The sequence below is a fragment of the Blennius ocellaris genome (assembly GCF_963422515.1).
Source record: "Blennius ocellaris genome assembly, chromosome: 16".
NCBI lineage: Eukaryota > Metazoa > Chordata > Actinopteri > Blenniiformes > Blenniidae > Blennius > Blennius ocellaris.
This window is the reverse complement of record NC_137665.1, coordinates 10,264,811-10,276,297: the sequence shown is the minus strand read 5'-3', so window position 1 is coordinate 10,276,297 and position 11,487 is coordinate 10,264,811. Positions and strand designations below refer to the sequence as shown.

The following is an 11,487-nucleotide window of genomic DNA, read 5'->3' as shown; positions in this document are numbered from 1 at the left end:
GGTGGATACCAAAGTGATAAAAGAGAGCAAGAAGAGAGCAAGAAACAAAGTGAAACTGTAGCGCCACCAAAATGACCGCTGGGGGTCTCACTGACTCCACACCAACGTAACAGTAGACTGTCGGAACATAACTCAGGACTGACCTCGCTGATGTTTAGCCGCTCCCCCTCCTCCTGCTGTGTTTCGACTCATCCCATCGTGTCTGACCGCAGTCTCACTTTCAGTGCGTGAAGTTGATCCGAGGAGCCTCCGTCCTCATGATGGCTTCAGATCAGGACTGGAACAGACAGCGCGTCCGACAGCTTCTGGAGCAACCCGGGAATGAAAAGTGTGCAGACTGTTCAGCTGCAGGTAGGCTGCAGGAAGGACACTACTTCTACTTCCTTCATTACAAACACTAACGGATATTTTCACCATGTATCTTCCCCCCTGTGCACTGAGGCCGAGAGTTTTCCTCTTCAGCTGTCACAATGAAAATACAAGAGAAGCACGGGTAGAAGTAAAGGGTTAGAAATACTTAGAATACCTCAATGCAGTAGTATATTTAATTTACTTATACTTGGGCACATTTCACACCATATAAATCATGTTTTGAATCATTGCACTGTACACTCTAATTGGATATGCGCAACCCAAGCAATTTAACATTACTATAGCTCTTTCCAGCTCAGATCATTACTAATTCTATTTCCAATTAACTCTATTTTCACGTGACTGTAATGTTAATTTAATGTACCTCTTAGATTAAAGTTTAGCAATACTGTGTCAAGATAAGTTGATTGTATGTCTGTATGCATGCATGTATGCATGTATACATGTATATATGTTTTCCTGTTGTGGTTTCCTTGAGTGTGCACACATGGCCACACTGCCTGATAGCCACACCGAGTTGGTTTACACTTGTCAAACAGTTGTTGCTTGTGAAATTCAATCTTGCCTCTTCTCTGTGAAAATTATTACTCTCAAATTTATTGAAAGCTTTAAGCTCCAGTGTTAAAAAAAAAACCCAAAACAAAACAACAACTATTTCGCCCATGAATGCAGAGGACATCTTGGATCAGTTTCTTTTGCTGCATTCATGCTTTAATGATGAAGGTAGGTTCACTGTACAGTGATGAGGTTATCAGATTATTACAGTGACTCATGTGGAGATGTTTTGTTCATTTTATACAGTTCATGTTCAGGAAATCCTTTGTGATAAGTGTTTTAAGTGTTATCAGCTGATTGGCTGTCAGATTGTATGTGCATCCTCTTTTCTGTGGGAAATAAAGTCTATGTTTGAGTACTAACGATACTTCAATCAAGCTCTTCTGTGCATCCTCTTGTGTGTGTACAACTTTAAAACCATGCACAAGGAAGGGGAATTTGTTATTTTTGCCACTGCTACTTTGACATGGCTAAAGTGTGGTAACAGCCTTTGGCTTGGAGTTTTCTAGTGGTTAGAGGGCTGAAGCGAGCTCATCAAACTGACATCACACTGCCCCATTTATTTGTCCTACTTACAAATAAAAAAACAAATCACCATGCAAGCTATTTTACATTGATAACAGTACTGACTGAGAGAATTATATTTTAAAGTACTGGTAAAGAAAGCTTTGTTGAGCATGTTGGTCACACTAATACTGCAGAACTTTTCGAATTAGATGAAATGTATTCAACAAGGCTTAAATAAAACATACAAACAGTTTGTTGTTTGTTTATCTCAATAAAATCCTATTTTCATGCTGCCTTCTGTCTGCACATGTTTTCTTTTCAAGAAATGTTTGAACTCGGATGTCCTGACCTTTCATTGACCCCTGTGGAAAAACGTCATAAACTTAACAGAATGAGAAGTTCTTCATTTCTCTGTCAGTCAGTTGAGTGTGAATGTAACATATCATGATAGACATCTATGTCCAAACATACACACACATCTTGTACATATGATACACATGGCTGAGGAATGTGAATATTTTTAAAAACTTGCTCAGGAAGCATGCTCACTGCATTTCAGTGATCTGTTTCCTGTCTATACTACAGTGAGTGCATAAAAGAGACATGCTTTAGCTTCTAGAAAAGAGTGGCTTTGTGTTGGTACTACACGCCTGGTCAGTCACCTGGATAAATGATCCTTTTTTCCTAACCCCATATATACCGGTATGTGCTTACTGAGACTCCTTCTCCACTTTAAAAAATTGTGTGACAGTCATATATGTAATAATAGTTTGTGCTTTGTTTCAAGCACTGTCATGAGTGTGGTCCTTTATACAAGTTTGACGTTGTTCTGAGTGTCTCTGTATGTTTCTATGCTTGTGCTGCAGACCCGGAGTGGGCATCCTACACGCTGGGGGTGTTTGTGTGTCAGAGCTGTTCAGGCCTCCATAGAAACATTGCACAGATCAGCAAAGTCAAGTCTCTCCTGCTGGATCCCTGGAGCGTGTCCGAGTTAGAGGTGAGAAATTATATCTGTGGAGTAACTGTGATTTGTACCAGTCCTTACAAGGTCAAAATGTCTGAGAAGACGAGCTCTTGGTTAAATCTAGCCTTTAAGCAGTTTTCAGCGATAGCCCCTCGTCCATCCCACCCTGCTTCACTGTATGAAAGCTGCTCGCTGCCTTCTGCTCTGCCTCTGCAGCTCTGCTGGGAAAAATAAGACACGTCATCAGTAGCAATTCAGCGTGGTGTGAAAGGCGTGAGCCAGCAACTTGCTGTCACAACCAATGTCTTTGTGTGTGTGTGTGTGTGTGCGTGTGTGTGATGGAAGATTCAGAAGCCCCTTTTTTAACGGTTGCTTTCACAGTTCCATTTCAAAAACAATGCAAACACTTTTTGTTTCATTACCTGTGTGAATACGTGTGAAAGAACATTTGTGCTTCCTTATGCAATTATTTCCTTCCCTCTTTGTCTGTTGTTTTCTCAACCCAATTTGTGAGTCTGTGTATGTGTTTCTTCATTATCTGTACTATATTTAGTCTGTGCTCATGCTTGCGTAGCATGTACTGATGTCAAAAGCTTGCATGGCGGCCGCAAGGTCTACTTTATGGCAAAGTTTCAAGTGTATACATGTATACTGTATGTGCATACATGCATTCCCACATATGTATATTTGTGTGTCACAGCTTTCTCATCAGACCAATCCATATAAATCCACTCACAGCTTTAAGCTACAGACATAATTTACCAACACTGTGTGTTTCTCCCTCCTTCACAGTACATGGAGTCTGTGGGTAACAATGTGGCCAAGGCCAAATATGAGCAAATAGTCCCAGCCTTCTACTACTGTCCAACATACAAAGATTGCATGTAAGTGATGCATCCTGCACTGCCCTCCTCTGTGTGCGATTTATTTCATGCATAAACTGTGATATACAGTATTCACATTTCTTTAGAACTTCAGATATTGATCCACATATGCAGTCAGATACAGTTGGTGTGATTTTCTTCTTTTGCCTTCAGTTGTCATTATGTAAATCTCCTAATCCTGATAACTGCGGTGCTCTATCAGAGGAAATCTGGAGAGTGTGGTGATCAATTTGAATACGCTTAACACAACATTATGTGTGTTATATACGTTTGAAATTATTTGGGCTTTGTAGCATTGCAGAGCACACTTCAATGCCACACACCAGGGCTGCTCGCAACTGATACACAAAAAAGCATAAAAAAAAAAGGATGGAGATGTGGATGAAGATGCGTTGCTTGATAAGAGCTAAACATACACGTCCCCGGTCTTCCTATGCTGAAAATATTCCTCTGATGAAGGGGGTAGTAATAAATGCATATCGCTGATGTAAAATTTTGGGGCCCTTTCTTTCATTGATCTGAGGTCTTCACAGTTGAACATTGGGCTGTCTGCACATAACTTCTCAGAGGGACTATGGAGGATTTTTAGGATCTGGATAACTGGGAAGTTAGTTGCTGTTTGGTCAGATGAGGCTGTGGTCAATGTACCTCACTTCTAAACTTTCTGTACAAAATTCATGCACTATAAAACTGCAAAGTCAGCTGATTATACTGCGAGCCTTACGTCAAGCTGCTGCAGTTTGAGTTGCGATTTCCACTTTGTATATCAGACAATCTAGATGGCAGCATGAGACTGTCAAAAATGCCTTCGTGCTGGCAGCCATTTAAAACTCGAGACACAAAGAGTGACAAAAGTGACTGCAGAAAAAGATGTCAGGATGAACTAATAGTGGCAGATGAACACTTCACACTGCTGCGTGATGCTGACGGTCATAACAGGACACCACTATTTCTGTCTCTCAGTTCTGATGTACCTGTAATGGAAGACTACTGGCCAAAAGCAAACTGCTGAGCCGTTGATGGAGTCAACTCCTAGGAGGCTCAACCAGAGGCAGAGATGTGCATCTGCAATATCTTTATAATGACATTGGTAGAATAGAAGCGTGCATTGATAAGCAGTTGAGTAGGTTTACTTAATGTTGAGCTTTCTGAGTGTATGTGCCTTCACATGTTTCACAGCAATGTGCTTTCTTTAACAAGTGGTTTTGGTTTTGCCAGGATGGGTTGCGGAAACTGTGCCTGTGTGATAAGAATGTCACGTTCTGCAGACTGAACAGGAAGCAACTGTTCAATTTGACTGTTGGTTCTCAACCATATAGTGATATAAATAACAGTATGCAATGCAGAACACAGAGCTGTCAAGTCATAACCATAAATGAGCTGCATTGTATAAATGAGTGATGACAATTCCTCTTTGTGTTACATTATGGAGTGTGTGCAGGTTTGCTGAAAGTTAAAAGTACGCTTCAGAAAGACAAACATAAGATTGAAAAAAAAAAACAATTGTTGTAAAAAGAGCTTATGTTGAGTTTTTAAGATAAAAGTTAGAGAGGCCTGGTTGAGAAGGATTGGACATATGCTGAAGAGAGTGGAACTACAAGACAAAGGATGCTGGAGATGAAGCTGCCAGGCATTGGGACAAAAGGAAAAACTTACAGAAGATTCATAGATATAATGAAGAACAACACGGAGATGTCCGAGCGGGACAGTAGAGTAGGCATCGGATAGGGTGAGGGGAAGACAGACGGTCTGTTGTAGGGAGCAGCCGAAAGACAAAGGAGGTCATTTCTCATATCTTAAGTGATATATAGCAACTTAACAATGTTCACAAAGTGCTTTAGGGAAAAAAAGGTTGCAAAACAATAATAAAAGGGAATGTGTAAAATGAAGAGAATGAAACCAAATGGAATTAAATGTCTTCAACTGTGCCTTGAGGACAGATTTTACAATCATAATGTAGTTTTTCAAATGAAGCCGACAGAATTGGCATCAATATCAGTTAATGCTATGTTACCAATGAGGTATCATCTGAAGGTCTAACATACACTCCTGTGCAGGCTCCTGCGGGAACAGTGGATCCGAGCCAAGTATGAGAGGAAAGAGTTTCTGTGTGTGGAGAAACAGGAGCCCTACTCAGCAGGTAAAACTCAAAACATGTTTCTGTGGCATTATGTGCATGACAACATGCTGTGTGATGGAAAAGAAGTGGATGTCTGACAGATTCCTCAACTCCGTGTGCTCTCGTTAGGGAAAACAAAGTAATTCATTCGTCATTGCATTTTTGTCTGGAGCAGCTGCTTGTCGATGATTGCTTCTCACATAAAGCATGATGGAGGACAGAACAGTAGGGCAATGTATTGTACTGGTTCACTGGTTCACGGTTTTCAGAAAGAGGGACATTTTAGAAAAAGGAAACACTTGTTTATAATGCCACCTTGCACCTTCATACTGCCTCCTCTAAAAGATGTTAGTTTATTATTCCATTTAGAAACCGTGTTCTCTGTGACTTTGACCAAGTGGTAGGATCTGAGTTTATTACTGAACATAATGTTACTTCATGTCTAGGCTATAGTGCACTTTTTGCCGATACGTGTGGGAACAGGCCTGAGTGTGAAGGGTGGCCATGGCAGGCATCAAGACTAAAAGATGCTATTGAGACTGGATGATGGTCAGACTGAGGTTTGGTGGACATACATTACTGTTTGGCAAACTTTGACTGCTTTCTTCCTCCAGTCCCGAAAACATAAGAAAACATTCTTTGAGGGACGTCTTCCTGCAGATGGTACAAGGGCTCGGTTTGAAGTTGGAGGGGGAATTGAGAAACTTTCGAACATCTGTATGCTCTGCTGATTAAAAAGACAGTTAACATCCTTTATCTTTCTATCTGGGCTTCTCTTGACGTTTTGCCATTGGCAACGTCTGTGGTAGAAACAGGAAGTTAGGGTATGTGTTAATTTCAGATTATTCTCAGCTTCACGCTGTTACTTAAACTTCTATCACTTCATGTTTATTAGAAAATGATGTCATGGTGTCACAGAGCTCTGTTGAACTGTGATGCAGTAGCGTTCATGTTGAGGAAACAGACGGGTGTGTCTAATCTACACAGTTCTCTTTTTTTAAACAAGGATATGTCGAGTTGTCTCTGGGTTATCTTAAGCAACCAGTTGCATTATTATTGAAGGCATTAATGGCCGCTTCAACATGTGGTTTTGCTGTGCACTAATACACAGTCTTCACATTGTTGTTGGTGAATGTTTAAAGTCTCCTTATAGATATCCAGTACGTAGGGAGAATTCTCAGCTTTTTGGGGAAAAATATCCCTCATGACTAAAGTGACTAAATATACCCTAAAGGTGGATTAAAGGTGGATTAAAGTGGCACTCTGTCATGCAAAACAGATATGGTACGTGCACAAGACGTACACTCTCCGTTTCAGATAGAGAAGTTGAAGTGCAGGGCTGAAATCTCATGACTGTGTTTATCAATGGCCTCTTGTGTTGCACTGTGCAGAGGTTTGGGAGCATGTGGCTGCGTGTCCCTCAGGAAGGGAGAATGCCTCCTTTTGTATACATGCATTCGATTAAAAAAAAAGAAATAATTTATTTCAGGCCTAAAACAGCAGAAATGATCTGTGCAGTATTTAGGAATAAGAGACAAGCTGGTCCCAAACTTTCTTTCCTATCAGAGATGTTTAAAAATATTTGACATCCAGTCGTCACCATGAATAACTTTCCTTCTTCTACTTGTGTCGTATCATTGTGGACAGTCTGACCTCTTCTTCCCACTGTGGAAAAATTCTGTCTCATAAATTATTGATGAAATATTGCTTCACGACAAATTTTCTGCTCTGTGTGCCTCCCAATTGGGATCGCCTTGTTTACTTCGCCATGTGGAAAGAAACAAAGAAACAAATATATTTTTATTGATTCAGTTTATTAGTCTGGGACTTTGTGTTGCAAACATTGAAGTACGTTTGTGAGAAAAGAAGGAGCCTATAGTGCAGTATTTAGCTACTAATCTGCAGTTCCTTCCAAGAACAAGTCCATGAAGTGAAAAAAACCCCCAAACATATTCAACAATCCCATAAAATGTAAAGCATATATCATTTTTTTCTGGTGTATTGCTGCCACAGAGGATGCTGTAAACTACACTTTACCACTGTAATGATAAAGAATATTCTATTCTATTCTATTCTATTATGTTCTGTTCTAAAAACAAACACATTTAACATTAAAGCTGTGTGTCCGTGTGATGGTACTTCCTGTCCACATTTTTTATTTATTTATTTTTTTTAATTAACATTTTTGTATTGCATGTTGCTTCACAACATACTCGCAACTGGCTGTGGTACTTTCCTTTCTAGGGAAATGGTACATGTCCCCTTTCTGGCAGAGGAAGTGGTTATGCTTAGCTGTTTCTAAGGTAGACGGCACAATACAGGAGATATTAGTTTGAGAAAGTAGTATGCTACTACACACACACACACTGCTAAAAATAAACAATTAGAAGAGGCTTATTGTTGATTCTAGGTCACCTGTCTACTACTGCTTAGCTGGGCTCAACTTCAGCACATTACAACCTTAAGGTGAATAAAGCAGTGAAAAAGAGTGACAGATGGATATTCTGTTCAAACAGCAGCGACGATGCATTTTCAGCTGATTCATGCTAAATATGGGCAAAATGGACAGTGTCAGGAAGAGGCCCAGGAACAGACTGATTGAAGATGAGTCGCTGCCTTTTTATACTTCTATTTCAGTTACCATTTTTCACTTGTGATTGAATTTGAGCTGAATTGTTTATGGTGAGAAAGTCCCACTATGCTTCCTCTCACTACTGCCGAGGTTCTTGAGCTCTCTCTGGTTTCCACCAATGAAGCGGCAGACTGGATGGTTTTTGATATTAAAAACAAATACACAAATGGTCTAATTTTAAATAGAATTATGATTATTTCAGATTAATTGAACAATGATATCGTGTTTAAAGTGAATTTGATGACTCTCCATATTCTTGATATTTGATAATGGAAGGGACTCGTTCCACTCTCTTCCTTCCAGGCTATAGAGAAGGGTCTCTATGGAAACGGGGAAGAGACAACGGACAATACCTCAGCCGAAAATTTATTCTGACTGAACGAGAGGGTGTCCTTAAGTATTTCAACAAGCATGATGTGAGTGGTTTTCTGTTAGAAGGGTTTTTGTTAGTGTCCTACCTTTTTTGAATGTTGTTTACTTGTTAAAATGTTAAAATTGCTGCTCACAGAGTGGGACCTGCACTTTCAGCAAACGTCAATGTCACTTTTAAAATGTTCAGCTCTGTCAACACAAATGTGAATGAGGAGGGAAAATAAAGTGTTTGTATTGTGAACTTTTTTGTTTGTATTCATGAATAAACCGTTTCCTAAATTCACAGAACCTTTTGGACTTAAATTATCTTTTCTTGACTCCAGGCTAAAGAGCCCAAAGCCATAATGAAAATCAGTAGTGTGAATGCCACTTTCCAGCCGAAAAAAATTGGCACTGCCCACGGCCTGCAGATAACCTACTTGAAGGAAAACAGCACGAGGAACATCTTTGTTTATCACGAGGATGGGAAGGTAAGGAGCCAGACTTCTCTGCTTGGTATGTCACATATTAAGATAAGAACATGAGTGTGGCTGTTTCCAGGTGTTTGAAAAGGGACGTGTGAAATAATTTCAGCTTTCAAGATGATCCCCTCATTGGAGCCACGTTGGGGTTCAGTGTCTTGACTTGGACACTTAAGCACATGCATATTGTAGATGTTAATGACAAGTAAAAATGATTGAACTGTACAGGCCTTATTATTACAGTTCTCATACCCATACCGCGTGAGGCTTCTGTATGAGTGAGCTTTTGTCTGTATGTCCTCTTCCAAAGGAAATTGTGGACTGGTTTAACGCCATCAGAGCAGCCAGGTTTCACTACCTACAGGTTGCTTTTCCTGGCTCTCCCAACTCAGAGGTGAGGAGAGGCCGCCCTTCACATATTTGCACATGCACACAGGGAGATACATACGACTCTCAAATTCTTGGTTGTGCTACTCATCAGCTTGTTTTGTCTGAATACATGCCTTCCTTTGTCTAGTTATTACCAAAGCTAACCAGGAATTACATAAAGGAGGGGTACATGGAGAAGACAGGCCCGAAGGTGACTTGTTTTTGCTTTAAATATGCAGATTTGGTTTCATATAATACTATATTACAGGTAGAAAAATTCATGGAGCTTATAATGATATCTTCAGGGTGAAGTGAACCTCTTTTGTCTCTGTCCCACAGCACACAGAGGTTTTCAAGAAGAGATGGTTTACGATGGATGAGCGGAGGCTCATGTACTTTAAGGACCCACTGGTAATAAAGCTGAGAAGGGGAATTTTGCAATTATACACTTTGACCACTAGATGCTGCTGTGAAGCTTCTCTACAGTATATTTACCATGGCATGAAAGCTTGAGGAAATATCTTTGAGATGAATGCCCAGACTGTTGGGGAATTAGCTATATGCAAAGATACTCGTTATAATCCTGCCCAGTAAAGTACAGGTTTTTGGTCCTTAGTGTGCCAAATCAGTTGTATTACTCTCTGAGCATCTCAGTTTTATAGTTTCAATGCCACGTTTCCCTTCAATTCAGGAGGAATAAAGTCTATCTCTCTCTGCTTGCAGGATGCCTATGCACGAGGTGAGGTGTTCATTGGTTGCAAAGAAAACTACTACACTGTCCTTTCCGGTTTTCCTTCCACCGTTCAGAGCAGCAACTGGCAGTTTGGAATTACCATTGTAACCCCAGACAGAAAGTTCTTGTTTGCATGTGAGACTGAAGAGGACCAGAAAGGTTGGATTGCTGCATTTCAGACAGTTATCAACACGCCGATGATGCCTCGGGAATATGCAGGTATATTGAATTCAGATCAAGCTTTCATTTTTCTATCACCCCCAAGAGTCCAGTATATATATATATATATATATATATATATATATATATATTTTTTTTTTTATTTTTTTTATTTTTTTTTTTATTGTCTCTGCAGTGAAAGCATATTTCAAGCACAAACCCTGATCGTTTCAGTGGTTGAAGAATTTGTGCAGGATGTGGAGGAAGAAGAAGAGCTTAACCCCTCACATTGGAAAAGTATTAGAAAAAAGGACCTAAAGGTTAAGACTGCATTGACCATTAACTACTTTTTTGTTCGCCTGCCTCACTCACATCATGTGCCAGGCTCTGTTCTCGGAGGACCAGGGCTCCTCCTGAGCTCGTGACTTCACTCATTCACTCATTTGACTTGGATACTTGAAAGAGGTCAGTCATGCTTGACCTTGATGTCTAGAAATGATGTAAAGGAATCAAAACCACTGCTGCTCACATGTGAGGACATTTCAAGATGTTCTCTCATCAAAAATACGTTCAGTGCCCTTTAATTTACCTGGCATTTCTACATAGTGCACTGTTATAACAAGTCATGAGTGACCATAAGTTATGCACAAATGCTCACGCTGATGCTTGTGTTATTTTATACAATATAATTTGTGTTTGAGTACAATAATATTTTATTCTGCAGGTATTTATTTTTTTAACTGTCTAATTTGCTGTTGGCAGCTTCATGTTGTACAGCTGAAGGTACAATAAACTATTCTTGTACATGTCATAACTGTTTAGTGTAACTTCTCAGCATCCATTAATTCTTTTTTTTTTTTTTGTCGTGTAAAACCGAGGATCATGTTCTGATTCAGCATTCGCTATCATGCCATAGATAATTTTTCCAGTAGAGGGAGACATAATAAAGGTTTTAAACTTTTTCTGACATCTCCATCCCAATGTTGTGATGGAATCTTCAAATCTAAAAGTAAAGAGCTCCAGTGGTACGCACCAAAATAGTCAGACGTGAACTTGATACTGGATCATATAACTGTCTTTTTTCAAACAGCAGCTCTTGACTTACAAGTGGAAAACCACTAGTTCAGCTTTTGACTCCATTCTTTCACTTTCTTACATTTACCTACTGCGTTGGAATAAACTTATCAACTTGAATGTAGTTTGGCCTCATTTTGTGTTATTTCTTTCATAACAAGCTGAGTGTCCAGAGTGTATAAATGCAGTAGTGATGAAAAGTGTATTCACGGGTGGAAAAGCTTTGAACAAATTGGGACAACTGGCAAAGTAGAAACTTTGAAAAATATTGCACCACTCAGCACAA

At 39.8% G+C, this 11,487-nt stretch overlaps 1 protein-coding gene across 1 annotated transcript; it reads left to right on the top strand.

Annotated features, from left to right (window-relative positions):
* The first annotated feature begins 237 nt into the window (after positions 1-237).
* LOC308141828 (arf-GAP with dual PH domain-containing protein 1-like) lies at positions 238-11,254 on the top strand. The gene is made up of 11 exons (XM_080512056.1): positions 238-351; positions 2,301-2,431; positions 3,191-3,282; positions 5,340-5,422; positions 8,337-8,449; positions 8,729-8,875; positions 9,177-9,260; positions 9,384-9,446; positions 9,575-9,646; positions 9,959-10,187; positions 10,324-11,254. The coding sequence occupies exons 1-11, from the start codon at positions 258-260 to the stop codon at positions 10,350-10,352; spliced, it is 1,137 nt and encodes a 378-aa protein (XP_080368182.1). The 5' UTR covers positions 238-257; the 3' UTR covers positions 10,353-11,254.
* The last annotated feature ends 233 nt before the right edge of the window (positions 11,255-11,487 follow it).